Here is a 20,892-nt window from a genome sequence, read left to right on the forward strand (position 1 = left end):
TACATTCTTCTCATCACCACGTGGCACATGTTCTAAAATTGATCACATAATTGGAAGTAAAATACTCCTCAGCAAATGCACAAGAATTGAAATCATAACAATCTTTCAGACAACAGTGCAATCAAATTAGAAATTAAGACTAAGAAATTCATTCAAAACCATACAATTACATGGAAGTTGAACAGCCTGCTCCTGAATGACTTTTGCATAAATAATGAAATTAAGAAAGAAATTGAGAAGTTCTTTAAAACTGATGAGAACAATGATACAACATACCAGAATCTCTGGGACACAGCTAAGGCGGTGTTAAGAGGGAAATTTATGGCATCAAATGCCCACATGAAAAAGTTAGAAAGACCTTAATTTAACAATCTAACATCACAACTAAAAGAACTAGTCAACCAGGTACAAACCAATCTCAAGGCTAGCAGAAGGCAAGAAATAACCAAAATCAGAGCTGAACTAAAAGAGATTGAGACAGAAAAAAAAAAAAAAAAAAAAACCACTCAAACAATCAGTGAATCCAGGAATTGGTTTCTTGAAAAAAATTAATAAAAAAATATAGACCTCTAGTTAGACTAATAAAGAAGAAAAGACCGAAGATTCAAATAATCACACTCAGAAATGACAATGGGGATATTACCACTGATCCCACAGAAACACAAAAAACCATCACAGAACATTAACAACACCTCTATGCACATAAACTAGGAAACCTAGAAGAAATTGATACATTTCTGGACATATACACCCTCCCAAGACTGAATCAGGAAGAAATTGAATCCCTGAACAGACTAATAACGAGCTCGGAAATTAAATCAGTGATAAGTAGACTACCAACCAAAAAAAACCCTAGGAATAGAATAACTCACAGCTGAATTCTGCCTGATGTACAAAGAAGAGCTGGTACCATTCCTGTTATAATTATTCCAAAAAATTGAGGAAGAGGGATACCTCTCTAACTTATTCTATGAGGCCAGCATCATCCTGATACCATAACCTGGCAGAGACACACACAAAACAGAAAAATTCAGGCAAATATTATTGATGAAGATTGATGCAAAAATCCTCCACAAAGTACTGGCAAACCGAATCTAGCAGTACATTAAAAAACTAATCTACAATGATCAAGTGTGCTTTATCCCAGCGATGCAAGATTAGTTCAACATATGCAAATCAATAAATTTGATACATTACATAAACAGTACTAAAGACAGAAGCCACATGATTAGCTCAACAGATACAAGAATGACTTTTGATAAAACTCAATATCCCTTCGTGTTACAAACTCTTAATAAACTGAGTATTAAGTGAACATAACTTAAAATAATAAAAGCCTTCTGTGACTACCCCACAGCTAATACGGTACTAAATGAGAAAAAGCTGGAAGCATTCCCCTTGAAAACCAGCACAAGACAAGGATACCCTCTCTCACTTCTCCTATCTAACATAATATTGGAAGCCTTGGCCAGGGCAATCACACAAGAAAAATAATTAAAGCGCATCCAAACAGGAAGAGAGGAAATTGAACTATGCCTATTTGCAGATGGCATGATCCTTTATCAAGAAAACCCCATAGTCTCAACCCAAAAGCTCTTTAAGCTAATGAACAACTTCAGCAAAGTCTTGGCATACAAAATTAATGTGGAAAAATTACTAACATTCCTATACACCAACAATAGTCAAGCTGAGAGCCAAATCAGGAACATAATCCCATTCACAATTGCTGCACACACACAAAATACTTAGGAATACTACTAACCAGGGAGGAGAAAGATCTCTACAAGGAACACTACAAACCATTGCTCAAAGAAATCAGGGATGACACAAATAAATGGTAAAAAGAAAATATCATGTTCATGGAAAAGGAAGAATCAATATCGGCTGGGCGCGGTGGCTCATGCCTGTAATCCCAGCACTTCGGGAGGCTGAGGCAGGCGAATCACCTGAGGTCAGGAATTTAAGACCAGCCTGGCCAACATGGTGAAACCCCATCTCTAGTAAAAATACAAAAAAAAAATCCAGGCGTGGTGGTGTGCGCCTATAATCCCAGCTACTAGGGAGGTTGAGGCAGGATAATCACCTGAACCCAGGAGGCAGAGGTTGCAGTGAGCCAAAATCGTGCCATCGCACTCCAGTCTGGGCGACAGAGCCAGACTCTATCTCAAAAAAAAAATAAAATAAAAGGAAAAATCAATATGATGAAAGCGACCATACTCCCACAAAGCAATTAGAAAATAGTTTATCAGTTTTCTTTCTTTCTTTCTTTTCTTTCTTTCTTTCTTTCTTCCTACCTTCCTTCCCTTCTTTCTTTTTCTTTCTTTCTTTCTTTCCTTCCTTCCTTTCTCTTTCTTTCTTTCTTCTTTCTTTCTTCTTTCTTTCTTCCTTTTTCTCTTTCTTCCTTTTATTTCTCCTTCCTTCCTTCCATCTTTCCTTTCTTCCTTCCTCCCTCTCTTCTTTTTTCCTTCTTTTCTTCTTTCCTTTCTTTTTTCCTCCCTCCCTTCCTTCCTCCCTCCCTCCCTTCTTTTTTCTTCTTCCTCCCTTCCTCCCTCCCTCCATCCCTTCCTTCCATTTAGAGACAGGATCTCGCTCTGTCAGACAGGCTAAAGTGCAGTGGCTCACTGCAGCCTCGAATTCCTGGGCTCAAGCAATCCTCTCACCTTAGGCTCCCAAGTAGCTGTGACTATAGGGGCATGCCACCACATCCACCTGATAAAAAACAGAAACCAAACCAAAACAAAACAAAACATTTGGCTGGGCACAGTGGCTCATGCCTGTAATCTCAGCACTTTGGGAGGCCAAGGCAAGCGGATGACAAGGTCATGAGATCAAGACCATCCTGGCCAACATGGTGAAACCCTGTCTCTACTAAAACTACAAAATTAGCTGGGCGTGGTGGTGTGCACCTGTAGTCCCAGCTACTTGGGAGACTGAGGCGGAAGAATTGCTTGAACCTGGGAGGCAGAGGTTGCAGTGAGCCAAGATCACGCCACTGCACTTCAGCCTGGCGACAGAGAGAGTCTCTGTCTCAAAAAAAAAAAAAAGTAGACACTGGGGTCTTGCTGTGTTGTCAAGCTGGTCTCAAATTCCTGGCCTCAATTTATCCTTCCTCCTTGACCTCCCAAAGTGCTGGAATTACAGGTATAAGCCATCATACTTGGCTAAGTTTGGCAGTTTCTTGAAAAACTAAACATTTATTTTCATATGACCCATGAATTATATCCCAGACATTTATAACAGAGAAATGAAAACTCATGAACTCATGCTCATAGAAAAACCAAACACACATGTTCAAAACAGCTTTATTTGTAACGGCCCCAGACTAGAAACAGCAAAAGTGTCCTTCAATAGGCAAAGAGTTAAGCAAACTATGCTGCATTTAGACCATGGAATACTACTTAGCAATTAAAAAACCAGATTGTCGATATATGCAGCAGCTTGGATGGATCTCAAGGGTATTATGCTAAGTGAAAAACACCAGTCACATACTGCATGATTCCATTTAACTAGTATTTTCAAAATGACAGTATTCTGGAGATTAAAAGAGAAGAAATTAGTGGTTTTAAGTTGTTAAGGTGATTGTGTTGGGGAATTTGGCTAGAAAGGGAAACATGACGAAGATCTCTGTGATACAGAATAGCTCTGTGCTTGATTGTGGTGGTGGTGACATGAATCTACAAATGTGATAATACATATGCGTAAAACTATACACACATTGTATTAAAGTATTTTCTTGGTTTTCCTACTGTGCTATAGTTACTTAAAATATAAACATTTGGAGAAACTGGGTGAAGGCGCATGCAGAATGTCTCTGTACTGTCTTTGCAATTTCCCATAATCTACAATTATTTTAAAATAAAAAAAATATTAAAATGGCTTTCTTGCTGAAATCCCAAACCCCAGAATACCAAATGTTGGCAAGGATACAGAACAACAGGGACTCTCGTTCATTGCTCGTAGGAATGCAAAATGATACAGCCATTTTGGAAGATATTCTAGTCGTTTCTTTTTTTTTTTTTTGAGACGGAGTCTCGCTCTGTCGCCCAGGCTGGAGTGCAGTGGCCGGATCTCAGCTCACTGCAAGCTCCGCCTCCCAGGTGCCCGCCATTCTCCTGCCTCAGCCTCCCGAGTAGCTGGGACTACAGGCGCCTGCCACCTCACCTGGCTAAGTTTCTGTATTTTTAGTAGAGACAGAGTTTCACCGTGTTAGCCAGGATGGTCTCAATCTCCTGATCTCGTGATCCTCCCACCTCGGCCTCCCAAAGTGCTGGGATTACAGGCGTGATTACACCGTGCCCGGCCAAAAATTGTTTTCTTACATGGTAGTATATGGGTTTACTTTTTGCTTTCTTAATCCGTGCTTGTCTAAGTTTTAGTGTATTCTCTGTGTTAAGCTGTTTATTTTATAATAAAGTTTGTAGTCATGTAAGAAAGACACTCGTACCTATTCTACCTTCAATAGTCTCAAGATTCTGCTTTCATTCTCTGAACCAACAGTAGAGAAACTTCTTTTTTTTTTCTTTTTTTTTTTTTTTTGAGACGGAGTCTCAGTCTGTTGCCGGGCAGGAGCGCAGTGGTGCGATCTCAGCTTACTGCAACCTCTGCCTCCCGGATTCAAGAGATTCTCCTGCCTCAACCTCCTGAGTAGCTGGGATTACAGGCGCCTATCACCACGCCCGGCTAATTTTTGTATTTTTAGTAGAGATGGGGTTTCACCATGTTGGCCAGGATGGTCTTGATCTCCTGACCTCGTGATCCACCTGCCTCAGCCTTCCAAAGTGCTGGAATTACAGGCATGAGCCACTGGACCCAGCCGAGAAACTTCTTATTTATTAGTAAATCTTAGAAGGTCATGATGCTTTGGTTTACCCTTGTTTTGTTTAGTTTATCTTAGATTTTTATCACCAGGCTGTAGACATTTTGAGAAAAACAACAGAACGTATAATTTTTTGCAATATTTTATTATCACTAAGCATGTATCTAATTACTTTACTTGCGTTTTCATTTTAATTCTGATATTAATTAATGTAGTAAAAATTAACACCAGTATTTTCATGAGTAATGTGAGGCTAAGTAAGATACCAGTGAAAACACAGCTAGTAAATGATACAGCCAAGATGAAACCCAGGCCTAGCTCATTTCAACAGCGTTTATTTGCAGTCTACCACACTGTCATAAATAGTTTATCTTTATGGTTTATGGCAGGTTCTGGAAACCATTTTGGAAATAAGTATCAAGTCATAGCTTTATAGACAAATGAGCAATAGTTCATTGTGTTTCAAATATTCTTTCCTCTCATCTTAATGTCATATTTTTCTCCCCAACCCCAAATTTCACTCAGCTTTTTCACTCAAAGACACATCTTCAAATATAAGACGGTTTCAAGAATCAGTCAGACTACTCTCCCAGTAATAAAATAGGCATCTGAAACTATGTCTAACAGAATGGGTAAGGCCAATCTTCAGTGTACAATCTCTTTGCTCATTAAGTCTGGAATGAACAACATTGATGTGTAAAATCCTGTAATGTTTGTGGATCCTCCTCTCTTCCTTCTCCCCACTCTAACCCCATCTGCTTCCCTCCATCCCATGCATTCTGAAACCTTGGAGTTTCAGATTCACTCTACTGAAGATACTGTTAGGTCATTGCTCAGTAGAGCTCTCCCAACAAACCAATCCTACTTCAGGTTTTCCTGAAGGACTAGGCCACAACAAGAGGGTTGCCTGCAGATGCACAAAATGAGACTAAGCCCAAATGAACTGATGAATATGTCTGATGAATTTCAGAATTTATAAGATAAATTCAACATTCAGATATTTTACCAGGAAAGGATCACATATATTTCCCAATATATTTCCCAGCACCGACTCCCCACTCCCCACCGCCACCCAAAGAACTGGCTTAAACACCAAAAATTCCACCCAAGATCATCAAAATATTTTATTGTGTTCAGAAAAAATCACAGTTTGAGGAAACCTTAAACAAAAAGTACACAAGAGATGCCCCCGTGGGATGTTCAGAAAGTTCCATAGCTGAGACAGTCTCCAGTATGTTTTATTCCAGAGGCGTTGCATGGTAATAATAAAATGTGGGAAATAGAGGAAAATAGATAGAGGAAAAGGCAATAGACAGGGAAGCCAGCTAGATGTTAGAGTATGGAGCAATCGAGGAGGCATAACCACACTTGGGGTGGCTATAGGGCTGGAAAATGCTAAGATGACTGCCTTCACTGAGGTCAAGGACTGGAATATTGCCAGCTTTGTGAAGTCATTAAAGCAGAAGTTTCTTCAATGATCTTCTCTCTAAGAAACACCATCACCTATAGCAAGACACACATAGTTACTAAGGAGTTTAAGATGAGTTCTGAGCTCTTCAGATTCCTTCCTCTTCTCTCTTAATCCTTTGACTTTGCAAAAGTCTTTTAATGGTCATCTAAACTTTCCAACATGAATTAACTGTATACCCTATTCTCCATCTGAACATAATAAGAAACCACGCTTTACCATTTTTTAGAGTTTTTGATACTACATTTGAGACTAAAGGAGCAAAAGCAGGCATTGGCCTCTAAGAGATTCCCATTTCATACAATGGATCTACCCTAAACCCAAAGGAGCCAGGATCTGGAAATGCTTCTGAACTGATGACCTGTCCCATGAAATACAAGCTAGGATGTGCCTAAATCTTGAGGCTTATTTTTCTAGATCCCTAGACTCAGTATTCTAATGTGAAACAATGGTTTTAGGTTCTGAAGATGATTTCTAAGACCGGAGTCATGACTGAAGTGCCCATCTATGGAAAGGGATGACAGATCCTGAAGCTTTGGGATAACAGATGATACCAGTGTCTGATTGGTTCTAGCAAAGAGAAATCAATAGCCACATCTGTTCCTGCCTTGTCTCTTAAATGCATTACATTTCCTTTCCCCACCCTGTTTTCCTCCCTCAGATACCTCCATATATGTCTTCCTCTGGCCACACCTAACCCACCTGCATATGTCTCACAGAGGCCCCCTGCGTTCTGCAGCATTGCTTTTGCGCACACCCTTGATGATGAAGACAGTCCCAACGATGATGCCCACCAGACCCACAATCAGGCCCAGGGCACACACCACGTTCTCTGTAGTCTCTGGGAGAGGGCTTGGTGCATCAAACTCTGGGGGGAAATAAGGCAGAGTACATGGTAATGAGTGTGGGAAGAAGTAACACTCAGAATCAAATGTAGGGTACTTAATAAAGAGAAAAGTTATTCATAGATTAAAGAAGAGGAAGACAGAATGATGTGTTGAGAGAATTACAGATTAAAAAGAGGAGGAAGCTGGGTAGTAGGAGAAGACAGTTATATTAATTGTAGCAGGTATTATGAAACAGTTAGAACACCGAGTTTCACACAAGCATCATAGGAGGAAACTTTGAAATAAAGGAGATTGAGTGATGGTCCATACCCCAGTGCTTGAGAAGAGGTGCATCCAAGCCCCAGTGCTCCACCTTGCAGTCATAAATGTCCTCAGTTGAGGGCAGGAAGGGGAGATAGTGGAACTTGCGGAAAAGGTGGTCTTCCCTGGGCAGGAAGACTGTCTCTGACACTCCTGTGGTGACAGGTTTTCCATTTTTAAGCCATGTAACTTTGACCACTGGTGGAGAGAACTTGTCGATGAAACAGATGAGGACGTTGGGCTCTCCCAGTTCCACAGGGCTGTTTGTGAGCACAGTTACCTCTGGAGGTACTGGGGGACACATGACAGACATGACAGAAATCAGCCATTACTGCTTAGGCTCACCCCTCTCCCTCCCATGCTGAATTGTGTTATAAACCTGTCTAAAAACCCTAAAGCTGAAAAAGTAGTTGAAATTGTGCCCTGAGAAATCTATGTCACATCCCCAGATAATCTCTGACCGCCCCTCCTCCCCAAGAAATTGAGCCAATATTGCGGTATAAGATATCCAAGGACTTCCCTTCTGGCTCCCCCAGCATGAACTCAGGGCAATGACTTCGTAGGAGACCATGGATGACAGAGACAAGACTTGAGCACATCAAGATAGGAACAAACCCATAAAGTTCTCAGACCTCTGGCTATGAGAATTTGGGGCTTGTTGATGGCAAAGTTAGGCCCCTTAGAGGGAAAATCAGTTACAATAATCTAACACAAAGAGCTGAAGCATCTACTTTCAAACTATGGATTCCCATGTCCAGGAGTGCAGCAGAGAGGGAGGTACCATTGGTGATTGGAGTATTGTTGGAGCACTTTGTCATGATTTCCAGGTTGGCTTTGTCCACAGCTATGTTGGCCAGTGCACCTTGAGCCTCAAAGCTGGCAAATCGTCCAAATTCTTCAAGCCGCCAGACCGTCTCCTTCTTTGCCATATCCACGTGGAAAATCTCATCACCATCAAAGTCAAACATAAACTCTCCTGATTGGTCAGGGTTCAGATAGAACTCAGCCTGGATGATCACGTGTTCTTCTGAAAGGCAAGAAAGGGAGAGAGTTGGGTGGGGAAAATCAGGAGAGGGAAATGAATAACCCACATACATGTAGGCAGGAAGTGGTGGAGAGACATTGGGCCAAGAGGAATGAAAGAATGATGGCAAGTAGGGATGAGTGACAAGGCAAGTTCTGGGTGAAGGACATGCTGTTGAACAAAGCTGGGAGGTGAGAAACAAGAAGGACTGGTTATAAAGAGGGTGGATTGAAGGAGATGAGGGCTAAAGAACACAGAGTCTTGTGAAGCTGTTGTCTGGCTTCATGCCACTAGCTAAGAAATTATTTTCTTTTTAGAAATCCAGCAGTAGCCCCTAAAGAGAAATGTTCTCCACTCTCTTTATCCAGGCGTTAAATACACTTAGGCCAGAATTCCAGAGCATCTCTTTCTCAGAACATTGTACTCTAAGAAGAGAAAAACGCTGTTTGAAAGGTTGGGTTTTAAACTCTGGAATCAAATAAAATCTTGAATTCTTATTCAGCAACTTACCTAGTTATCCTGAGCAGATTATTCTACCTATTTATGTGTAATTTTCCTATTATGTAGTCCTGCTGTGGTTTTGATCCTGTCAGTGGTTTGTTTTTCAGATTAAATTAGATAAGGTAATTTTTTAATATATCAACAAGCCTGTAACAAGTACTGTTTACATTTTAGAGTCAGAAGCTTCTTTTTATTTAAGGGCCAAATCTATGGAAAATATAACTGGAGACTGAAGTACTCCAAAAATTAAGACCGAGACCTTGTAGTGTCGTAGAGCCTCTGCTTCCCTGCATCCAAACCCACATGGTGGTTACCTCTATGAGAAGGGTCACGTTTGGATTGACCTTGGCAATTCCACCTTTTATCTTAATGCTCCTTAAATTGGGACTGTTATTATGGAACATGTTCTATTATGATTGACACTGAGAATAACCAACACCAAGGGAATAATGAACATGAAAAAAGAAAGCTACACTTGAAAAGTATGCTGCCTCTGTGGAGTATGTCAATCAGTGGGAGATTATTTTCTCTCCTTAGTCTTCAAAGATAAGGTGAGATATTTTGTTTTGGTTTGATTTGGTTTGTTTGAGACGGAGTCTTGCTCTGTCACCAGGCTGGAGTGCAGTGGCGTGATCTCAGCTCACTGCAACCTCCACCTCCCAGGTTCAAGTGATCCTCCTGTCTCAGCCTCCTGAGTAGCTGGGACTACAGGCATGCGCCACCACACCCAGCTAATTTTTTGTATTTTAGTAGAGACAGGGTTTCACCATGTTGGCCAGGATGGTCTTGATCTCCTGACTTTGTGATCCACCTGCCTCAGCCTTCCAAAGTGCTGGAATTACAGGCGTGAGCCACTGGGCCCAGCCGAGAAACTTCTTATTTATTAGTAAATCTTAGAAGGTCATGATGCTTTGGTTTACCCTTGTTTTGTTTAGTTTATCTTAGATTTTTATCACCAGGCTGTAGACATTTTGAGAAAAACAACAGAACGTATAATTTTTTGCAATATTTTATTATCACTAAGCATGTATCTAATTACTTTACTTGCGTTTTCATTTTAATTCTGATATTAATTAATGTAGTAAAAATTAACACCAGTATTTTCATGAGTAATGTGAGGCTAAGTAAGATACCAGTGAAAACACAGCTAGTAAATGATACAGCCAAGATGAAACCCAGGCCTGGCTCATTTCAACAGCGTTTATTTGCAGTCTACCACACTGTCATGAATAGTTTATCTTTATGGTTTATGGCAGGTTCTGGAAACCATTTTAGAAATAAGTATCAAGTCATAGCTTTATAGACAAATGAGCAATAGTTCATTGTGTTTCAAATATTCCTTCCTCTCATCTTAATGTCATATTTTTCTCCCCAACCCCAAATTTCACTCAGCTTTTTCACTCAAAGACACATCTTCAAATATAAGACGGTTTCAAGAATCAGTCAGACTACTCTCCCAGTAATAAAATAGGCATCTGAAACTATGTCTAACAGAATGGGTAAGGCCAATCTTCAGTGTACAATCTCTTTGCTCATTAAGTCTGGAATGAACAACATTGATGTGTAAAATCCTGTAATGTTTGTGGATCCTCCTCTCTTCCTTCTCCCCACTCTAACCCTATCTGCTTCCATCCATCCCATGCATTCTGAAACCTTGGAGTTTCAGATTCACTCTACTGAAGATACAGTTAGGTCATTGCTCAGTAGAGCTCACCCAACAAACCAATCCTACTTCAGGTTTTCCTGAAGGATTGGCCACAACAAGGGGGCTGCCTGCAGATGCACAAAATGAGACCAAACCCAAATGAACTGATGAATATGTCTGATGAATTCCAGAATTTATAAGATAAATTCAACATTCAGATATTTTACCAGGAAAAGATCACATATATTTCCCAGCACCGACTCCCCACTCCCCACCGCCACCCAAAGAACTGGCTTAAACACCAAAAATTCCACCCAAGATCATCAAAATCTTTTATTGTGTTCAGAAAAAATCACAGTTTGAGGAAACCTTAAACAAAAAGTACACAAGAGATGCCCCCGTGGGATGTTCAGAAAGTTCCATACCCGAGACAGTCTCCAGTATGTTTTATTCCAGAGGCGTTGCATGGTGATAATAAAATGTGGGAAATAGAGGGAAATAGATAGCAGAAAAGGCAATAGACAGGGAAGCCAGCTAGATGTTAGAGTATGGAACAATCAAGGAGGCATAACCACACTTGGGGTGGCTATAGGGCTGGAAAATGCTGAAGATCACTGCCTTCACTGAGGTCAAGTACTGGAATATTGCCAGCTTTGTAAAGTCATTAAAGCAGAAGTTTCTTCAGTGATCTTCTCTCTAAGAAACACCATCACCTATAGCAAGACACACATAGTTACTAAGGAGTTTAAGATGAGTTCTGAGTTCTTTGCTTCAGATTCCTTCCTCTTCTCTCTTAATCCTTTGACTTTGCAAAAGTCTTTTAATGTTCATCTAACCTTTCCAACATGAATTAACTGTACACCCTACTCTCCTTCTGAACATAATAAGCAACCATGCTTTACCATTTTTTAGAGTTTCTGATACTACATTTGAGACTAAAGGAGCAAAAGCAGGCATTGGCCTCTAAGAGATTCCCATTTCATACAATGGATCTACCCTAAACCCAAAGGAGACAGGATCTGGAAATGCTTCTGAACTGATGACCTGTCCCATGAAATACAAGCTAGGATGTGCCTAAATCTTGAGGCTTATTTTTCTAGATCCCTAGACTCAGTATTCTAATGTGAAACAATGGTTTTAGGTTCTGGAGATGATTTCTAAGACCGGAGCCATGACTGAAGTGCCCATCTATGGAAAGGGATGACAGATCCTGAAGCTTTGGGATACCAGATGATACCAGTGTCTGATTCGTTCTAGCAAAGAGAAATCAAGAGCCACATCTGTTCCTACCTTGTCTCTTAAATGCATTACATTTCCTTTCCCCACCCTGTTTTCCTCCCTCAGATACCTCCATATATGTCTTCCTCTGGCCACACCTAACCCACCTGCATATGTCTCACAGAGGCCCCCTGCGTTCTGCAGCATTGCTTTTGCGCACACCCTTGATGATGAAGACGGTCCCAACGATGATGCCCACCAGACCCACAATCAGGCCTAGGGCACACACCACGTTCTCTGTAGTCTCTGGGAGAGGGCTTGGTGCATCAAACTCTGGGGGGAAATAAGGCAGAGTACATGGTAATGAGTGTGGGAAGAAGTAACACTCAGAATCAAATGTAGGGTACTTAATAAAGAGAAAAGTTATTCATAGATTAAAGAAGAGGAAGACAGAATGATGTGTTGAGAGAATTACAGATTAAAAAGAGGAGGAAGCTGGGTAGTAGTAGAAGACAGTTATATTAATTGTAGCAGGTATTATGAAACAGTTAGAACACCGAGTTTCACACAAGCATCATAGGAGAAAACTGAAATAAAGGAGATTGAGTGATGGTCCATACCCCAGTGCTTGAGAAGAGGCGCATCCAAGCCCCAGTGCTCCACCTTGCAGTCATAAATGTCTTCAGTTGAGGGCAGGAAGGGGAGATAGTGGAACTTGCGGAAAAGGTGGTCTTCCCTGGGCAGGAAGACTGTCTCTGACACTCCTGTGGTGACAGGTTTTCCATTTTTAAGCCATGTAACTTTGACCACTGGTGGAGAGAACTTGTCGATGAAACAGATGAGGACGTTGGGCTCTCCCAGTTCCACAGGGCTGTTTGTGAGCACAGTTACCTCTGGAGGTACTGGGGGACACATGACAGACATGACAGAAATCAGCCATCACTGCTTAGGCTCACCCCTCTCCCTCCCATGCTGAATTCTGTTATAAACCTGTCTAAAAACCCTAAAGCTGAAAAAGTAGTTGAAATTGTGCCCTGAGAAATCCATGTCACATCCCCAGATAATCTCTGACCGCCCCTCCTCCCCAAGAAATTGAGCCAATATTGAGGTATAAGATATCCAAGGACTTCCCTTCTGGCTCCCCCAGCATGAACTCAGGGCAATGACTTCGTAGGAGACCATGGATGACAGAGACAAGACTTGAGCACATCAAGATAGGAACAAACCCATAAAGTTCTCAGACCTCTGACTATGAGAATTTGGGGCTTGTTGATGGCAAAGTTAGGCCCCTTAGAGGGAAAATCAGTTACAATAATCTAACACAAAGAGCTGAAGCATCTACTTTCAAACTATGGATTCCCATGTCCAGGAGTGCAGCAGAGAGGGAGGTACCATTGGTGATTGGAGTATTGTTGGAGCGCTTTGTCATGATTTCCAGGTTGGCTTTGTCCACAGCTATGTTGGCCAGTGCACCTTGAGCCTCAAAGCTGGCAAATCGTCCAAATTCTTCAAGCCGCCAGACCGTCTCCTTCTTTGCCATATCCACGTGGAAAATCTCATCACCATCAAAGTCAAACATAAACTCTCCTGATTGGTCAGGGTTCAGATAGAACTCAGCCTGGATGATCACGTGTTCTTCTGAAAGGCAAGAAAGGGAGAGAGTTGGGTGGGGAAAATCAGGAGAGGGAAATGAATAACCCACATACATGTAGGCAGGAAGTGGTGGAGAGACATTGGGCCAAGAGGAATGAAAGAATGATGGCAAGTAGGGATGAGTGACAAGGCAAGTTCTGGGTGAAGGACATGCTGTTGAACAAAGCTGGGAGGTGAGAAACAAGAAGGACTGGTTATAAAGAGGGTGGATTGAAGGAGATGAGGGCTAAAGAACACAGAGTCTTGTGAAGCTGTTGTCTGGCTTCATGCCACTAGCTAAGAAATTATTTTCTTTTTAGAAATCCAGCAGTAGCCCCTAAAGAGAAATGTTCTCCACTCTCTTTATCCAGGCGTTAAATACACTTAGGCCAGAATTCCAGAGCATCTCTTTCTCAGAACATTGTACTCTAAGAAGAGAAAAACGCTGTTTGAAAGGTTGGGTTTTAAACTCTGGAATCAAATAAAATCTTGAATTCTTATTCAGCAACTTACCTAGTTATCCTGAGCAGATTATTCTACCTATTTATGTGTAATTTTCCTATTATGTAGTCCTGCTGTGGTTTTGATCCTGTCAGTGGTTTGTTTTTCAGATTAAATTAGATAAGGTAATTTTTTAATATATCAACAAGCCTGTAACAAGTACTGTTTACATTTTAGAGTCAGAAGCTTCTTTTTATTTAAGGGCCAAATCTATGGAAAATATAACTGGAGACTGAAGTACTCCAAAAATTAAGACCGAGACCTTGTAGTGTCGTAGAGCCTCTGCTTCCCTGCATCCAAACCCACATGGTGGTTACCTCTATGAGAAGGGTCACGTTTGGATTGACCTTGGCAATTCCACCTTTTATCTTAATGCTCCTTAAATTGGGACTGTTATTATGGAACATGTTCTATTATGATTGACACTGAGAATAACCAACACCAAGGGAATAATGAACATGAAAAAAGAAAGCTACACTTGAAAAGTATGCTGCCTCTGTGGAGTATGTCAATCAGTGGGAGATTATTTTCTCTCCTTAGTCTTCAAAGATAAGGTGAGATATTTTGTTTTGGTTTGATTTGGTTTGTTTGAGACGGAGTCTTGCTCTGTCACCAGGCTGGAGTGCAGTGGCGTGATCTCAGCTCACTGCAACCTCCACCTCCCAGGTTCAAGTGATCCTCCTGTCTCAGCCTCCTGAGTAACTGGGACTACAGGCATGCGCCACCACACCCAGCTAATTTTTTGTATTTTAGTAGAGACAGGGTTTCACCATGTTGGCCAGGATGGTCTCGATCTCTTGACCTCCTGATTCACCCACCTTGGCCTCCCAAAGTGCTGGGATTACAGGAGTGAGCCACCGTGCCCGGCCAAAGTGAGAGATTTTAATGTTTGACTGTGTATTGATAAACCTTGGAATTTATTTACCATTTGCATCTATGCAAACACACACAAATATACTAGCTGCCTCTTTACAAACCAAGGGAAGAGACTCTGTCTTTCCAGGTAAGAATCCCTATGTATGGCTCTTTTTGGGCAATAGAAATCTACAATTGCCACTATGGGTATGGGAGCTGGGTTATTACTTTGCTTATTTCAAGTCTACCTGACACCTTCTGTGGGGGTCACTCTGGGTGAAGAATACTTTTCTACAGTACGTCTTTACGATAGCACAAATGTTGCTCTGGAGATGAAAGAGAGTAATATCAGATTCCCCACTTCCTTACTTATTTTTCTACTATCTTGGAAATATTACTAAGTTAACATGATATAAGATCTACTGTACCATGGAGATGGGAAGGCAGGGGAATGGCTATCACAGTCCCATGGGGCAACTCATATCAGCATGCCTTCCCTGCCCTTTTCCTGAAGTAAATTGTTGTTTTTTGATGGCTTTTCCTTCCAGTAACCTTCAACACAATATAAGTGCTCAATATATACTGACAGGATTTACACTCCAAAAAATAACTACTGTATCATGTATTCAGGTAAGAACAGGGCTAATAACTTTTATTTTCTTTTCTTTTCTTTTTTTTTTCACTTAATTCTAGAAAAACTATGTGTGGTTTTTAGTTTTTAATTTTACTAATTTTCCAGAAAGAATAATTAAGGCCCAGAAATATAACTTGTTAATGCTTGCCAGAAAATATTCTTCCTCCCCCACCCCAGTTTGGCTTGTAGCAGGACTGTGCTATTCATCAACACACAACTCAGTTTTGATCCTCTAAACCAAATTTGACTTAATTCAATTTGTGTTGAGGGAAGAACTCCACCAAACCACAATTTGTTATACTTTCTGTCTAGACTACATAATACCTGTCACACTTTTCTTTCACTCCACACATTATCTTCCAAATGTCCATAGGTCATTTCTCCAATGCTTCATAGTCTATTGTCCCAGATTTTATTCCCTCAGCACCTACCTTTGATAGCCCATGATTCCTGAGCGCTCATCAGCACAGCTATGATGAAAAATCCTAGCACGGGGACTCCACTTATGGCCATTTTCTTCTTGGGTGCTCTGTTGGAAGTCAGTAGAGCTCAGGGGTGAGGCAGAACAGACAAGAATTAAAGAAAAGAGAATGTGGGGTGTAATAGAGTCTGACTATTAAAATGCAAATCAATTACGCATTGGCCAATCAGAAAAATACTTTGAGATGACGCATCTGTTGCTAAGGGAAGGGTTCTTGCAAAGGGTCCAGGATGCAAGATACTCAGTTCATTGGATAAAGAAGTAAAGTTCTTCATCAAACAAACAGGACAACAACAACAGATCAAGTATTTAAGAATGTTGGTCAATCACGGACAGACTCTTTAATCCCAGTCTGAGTTCTAGATGGGGATATACCTGAAGCACATTAGTGAGAATAGAATCAATGGAAACACTTAAAGTGAGAGCTAAATACAGATCATATGTCTGTGCCATGACAGCTGGAGAGTTGGCATAAGGGACAATAAATTACCCAAATAGAATGTAAATTGTCAGGCCATGGAGAATGTCTGAATTTTGGCAGTACTGAGAACATAGCTTCACTAAAGAACCTCTTTCATGTTTCTTGGAGTCATCGACTTCAAGATGACCAACTCAGGCCAAGAGCTTGGGTTGGCTGCCATTGTGCCTCATTTACAGAAAATCAGAGGATAAACTCTTAGGTTCAACAGTCTCAACACTGCAGAAGGATGGAAGGCTATACTTGAAACACAAGAAGTAGTTAGTGGAAATAGTGGGCTATAAAGGAGCTACCTTCTTCTCATCTCTGCCACCTTAAATATGACGAGATTGGAGTTGACTAATGGACACACCTCATTTGAGGATTCAGGTCAATGAATATGAGAGAGTATAGTGGGCAAAGCCTATTCTTTCTTTTTTTTTTTTTTTGAAACGGAGTCTCGCTCTGTCGCCCAGGCTGGAGTGCAGTGGCCGGATCTCGGCTCATTGCAATTTCCACCTCCTGGGTTCAAACGATTCTCCTGCCTCAGCCTCCTGAGTAGCTGGGATTACAGGCACCAACCACCAAGCCTGGCTAATTTTTGTATTTTTAGTAGAGACAGGGTTTCACCATGTTGGTCAGGCTGGTCTCAAACTCCTGACCTTGTGATTTGCCTGCCTTGGCCTCGCAAAGTACTGGGATTACAGGCATGAGCCACCACACCTGGCTGGCAAAGCCTATTCTATTGAGAACATTAGAGATAATAACCCACAGAAGGACTTTAATATTCCTTCCCTCATGTCATAAGATTATGAAAGTTTTTCTCTTGTCATATGATTATTAAAGATCTGCTCTAAAGAATATATTTTGATGTTCAACATAGACAGTCCTGAAAATTAAGAGACTTCGACTCTCATGTTTCCGAAAATACAATGTTATGAAAAGGAAAATGTTAAGTTCTTTCCATAGAAAGGACTGGAATACAAATACTTCCATGAAGAGTGACCTGGCAGTGAGGGAGCCTATCGGACGGTGAGTCCACAGTTCAACATCAGTCATGACACATCTGCTTAGGGTGGATTTTCCACACTGTTGTGCTGAGGTCTTATCCTGCCATGCAGCCGTTCTCACAAGTTATGAACACAAATATTCTATACTTTACTGATTATCTGATCACATCAAAGGGCTCTGAACACACTGTGACATTAACTCCTAGATCACTAGAAAGAGACCCACAGTATGGTCTCTCCTGCAATTTTTCAGGAATACCTTTCCTGAAAGGTAAACAGTCAGGAGAATGGACCAGATGATAGCCTACGGTATCAGTCTGTGCTGAGAGTCTGATCCTATGATTTAAGCTTGTCATCTCCTCTTTTAGAGGCAAAACCGTGTATAATTTTCTATGTCTGCCCTTTGCTGGCTGCCATATGCCTCGTTCTTAAATGGTGCTTAAGAAAAACATGGTAAACTCAAAGACATTTCATCTATCATGACAGCACCTTCAACCCAAGTTGTTGCTCAGCAACTTATGACACTGTTCAGTCCTAAAACACTGATTGGTTCTTCTTGTGAGATTACCAAATTTGGGAGACTTGAGAAATGACTTTCAGTTCCCTTTCTCTTTGATAGGAGAGAAGTTCCTATTTGGACGGTGCTCATGGTTCTCCGTTTTCTTTCAAACTCTAATTTCCTGTGTGTTTGAGGGAATTTCCAAAGGCACCTGAATGAGAACTTCTTGGTGATATTAAACGGGGAGGAGCCGCTGTAGCCATGAGAATTCAGTCAAGAAACAGGAATCCCTGTAAGCAGTCTAAGCAGAACTGAATATACTACAGGGAATTAGCCCTTAAAACTGTTAGGGGGTCTGGAAGAGCACAAGTCAGTGCAGACCCCTAACTTTAAAAGATCAGGAACCCCTAGGAAGCCTCTGCTGATGTTGCAGATCCTCTAGCACCCCTAGGAGTAAATGTCTTTAGGACACAAGGCTGCTGCCAAAACTCATGTCTGTGAAGCCTGTCCCTGAGATGGCTGAGGCCTAACTTCCCCCTCCCAAATCCCATAATACTGAGTTTCACTGGAGAAATGTATTCCACATTCAGAAACCTGGGGCAGAGAAAACCTGGGAGAAGTCATATTCTTACTTCTATTCCTTAAGATATGGACAGGACCAGAGAAGCAAATGGAAATTTTACAAAAATTACTAAATGCACATATGTGTGTCTGTGTTTGTGTGTCTATCCACCACAGATCAATCTGGTTCTCCCCACAGTGCCAAGTCTAAATCCAGAGGACACATTCTTCTGGAGAAATAGGTTAGGGCTTTCACACTGGGCCCAGATCAAGTCTGGGACCTCAATACTTCATTTGTTTGTGTCGTTTGAGTTCTGAGAACCTCCAGCCTCTTCTTTTAGCTTCCCTTCCACCACCCCCTACCCCCTTTTCCTTCTGCACTAAGGGTCTTCACAGTGTTTTTCCCCTACTAAGGACTTCCTGCCAGAAGTGCTGAGGGAATATTGATCTAGGTACTTCCTTCTCAATTCACTACATAAGAAATTTTTCTTGTGTCACTTCGCATCCTGAGAGGTCGCAGAAGCTGGTCTGCAGGAATAGATCCCTATCAGAATAAAAACTGTGAACTGTTGATATCAACAAGTGCACTAGGACATTAACAGAGGTGCTAGGGCAATGGGTTAATGGGCCTTCCTAGAATGTCCTGTGTTAACAGGGGGCTCCATGATGACTGGACTCATCTTTAACCTGGGAGGATGGCAGTTTGAGTTTGATTCATTCTTTCTTCACCTTTACCTGAAACCTGATGCTTTAAAGACCAGAATTATCTTCATACAGACCTCCTGGGGTGTGAAATTACCCCGCTTTATTTGAGTAGTCTTTGTAAATTAGAAAATGCAGGTAGGGGTGTGTGTGTGTGTGTGTGTACGTGCACATGTTTAGAAATTTCAAATCCACATCTCAGAATATTTTCCTGCCGGCCAACTACAAGTTTCATTGCTATAACTTGAGCACCCATAGTTAGATTGTTCTATAATTCTCTGTGTTCTTGTCTGTTCTAAATGGCACAAGCTAAGCCTTATCATTGGGAGAGTCTGAAGGAAAAGATTAGCTTGACCAATCACCAAAGAAGCCTCAGGGTGGTTGCCTCTAATAGCTGCCCGCATATGGCCAGTCCGTGGCTTGATTCACTCACTCAGCACCTCCTGTTCCTTAGAAATTCTGGCAATTTGTTTTCAGAGTTCCTTCCATTTCTATCATCTTGGCCACTCCAAAGCCAGCACACAGAATTAGGATATAGGACATTCTGATGCTCTCATCTTCTCATCTTCTGAAAAAAATGCATCCTCTCACCTGTGAATCCTTTCTTAGCTATTCTTCCAGGAATAGGGAATGATTTTACTCAACCATCCATGTAAAACACAGTCCAGAAACTTCATTTAAACATGATGTTCTGTTTCATGAGTAAACTGTGGAATCTCATCAAGGTCAGAATGATTTTATAGAATTCAGATGTGTTTGTATGCATACGTGTGTGTGTGTGTGTGTGTGTGTGTGTGTTAAAGGAGGAGAACTGGGAAAGTATCAATTTCAATCAATCTAATTCATATAACTTTTTTAATTTACTGATTAATTATTTAAATACTATGTGATCATACTCTTTAAGGTACTTTCTTTTGTTTATTTTTTAAAACATCTGAAGCATACAAATGTAATTGCTAGGTTGGAAAAGCACTAAATGGAATCCTTAAATCAAACAAAAACTCATTGTGTCTGCTATTACCCCTTTAGATAATTTCATTAGAGATGCTACTCCCCTGTGCTTGGGTAGGAATTATAGCACACTTCATGAATGATTTGCTCGATTCTAATTAATATGCTAGTCAACAATTCCCTTAAATTGCGCAAGTATATCTTAGTTTCAGCAATTAGATTGTTTGGTACTATATAATAATTGAAAGTCCCAACTTGATTTGAGATAAATCTTTTTCTATCTCTGTGTAAACTGCTGCAGTCAGGAATGAGTGTGGTTCTCCTTCCTTCTAACACTCTACTGGCACTTTGAGGCCATAGCCCATCTAGGGCAGGTTCAGGGAAGGGGAGGAAGAGAAAAAGACCAGAAATGTCTTACTGAAAACGAAATATTTGTGTTCTCTTAGCCTGGGTGATGTTCCAAGTAAAGCTTTTCTCTTGTGCAAGGTTTGGTAGGCTCCTCAGATTCTCTCACGGCCCATGTCTGGTGTGTAGGGAACACTAAAACATCCTTTGTGTCCACAAACTCCGGGAGTGTGACCATTCCCAATGCATCACTGTTTCAAGATCCAATACCAACTAATCCATATACCCCGCTCTTCAGGATTCTGATGGGAGCAGAAGCCAATTCCATCATCTTCAACCACCCAACTTCATATGAAATAGAGGAAACTCTTGGTCCCCCTAGAAAACAGTTTCACTAAATTCCAGGCAAGTAAGTTGGTCCCTTTCCCACATACATTGGGAGTA

General features: G+C 41.1%; 2 protein-coding genes across 2 annotated transcripts; both read right to left on the minus strand.

The window, feature by feature from the left end:
- Positions 1 to 5,915: 5,915 nt before the first annotated feature.
- Positions 5,916 to 8,544, minus strand: LOC123572909 (mamu class II histocompatibility antigen, DR alpha chain). Its single transcript, XM_045390639.2, has 4 exons — positions 8,214 to 8,544; positions 7,442 to 7,723; positions 6,987 to 7,152; positions 5,916 to 6,319 (listed from the first exon to the last, which is right to left on the minus strand). The coding sequence occupies exons 1-3, from the start codon at positions 8,527 to 8,529 to the stop codon at positions 6,998 to 7,000; spliced, it is 753 nt and encodes a 250-aa protein (XP_045246574.2). The 5' UTR covers positions 8,530 to 8,544; the 3' UTR covers positions 5,916 to 6,319; positions 6,987 to 6,997.
- A 2,366-nt stretch (positions 8,545 to 10,910) lies between these two features.
- Positions 10,911 to 16,016, minus strand: LOC102144039 (mamu class II histocompatibility antigen, DR alpha chain). The gene is given in 5 exon segments (NM_001283349.2): positions 10,911 to 11,315; positions 11,988 to 12,153; positions 12,441 to 12,722; positions 13,213 to 13,458; positions 15,874 to 16,016. Coding segments are annotated over 4 exon segments (765 nt in total). The 5' UTR covers positions 15,956 to 16,016; the 3' UTR covers positions 10,911 to 11,315; positions 11,988 to 11,998.
- Positions 16,017 to 20,892: the final 4,876 nt, after the last annotated feature.

This window comes from Macaca fascicularis, chromosome 4 (assembly GCF_037993035.2).
Source record: "Macaca fascicularis isolate 582-1 chromosome 4, T2T-MFA8v1.1".
NCBI lineage: Eukaryota > Metazoa > Chordata > Mammalia > Primates > Cercopithecidae > Macaca > Macaca fascicularis.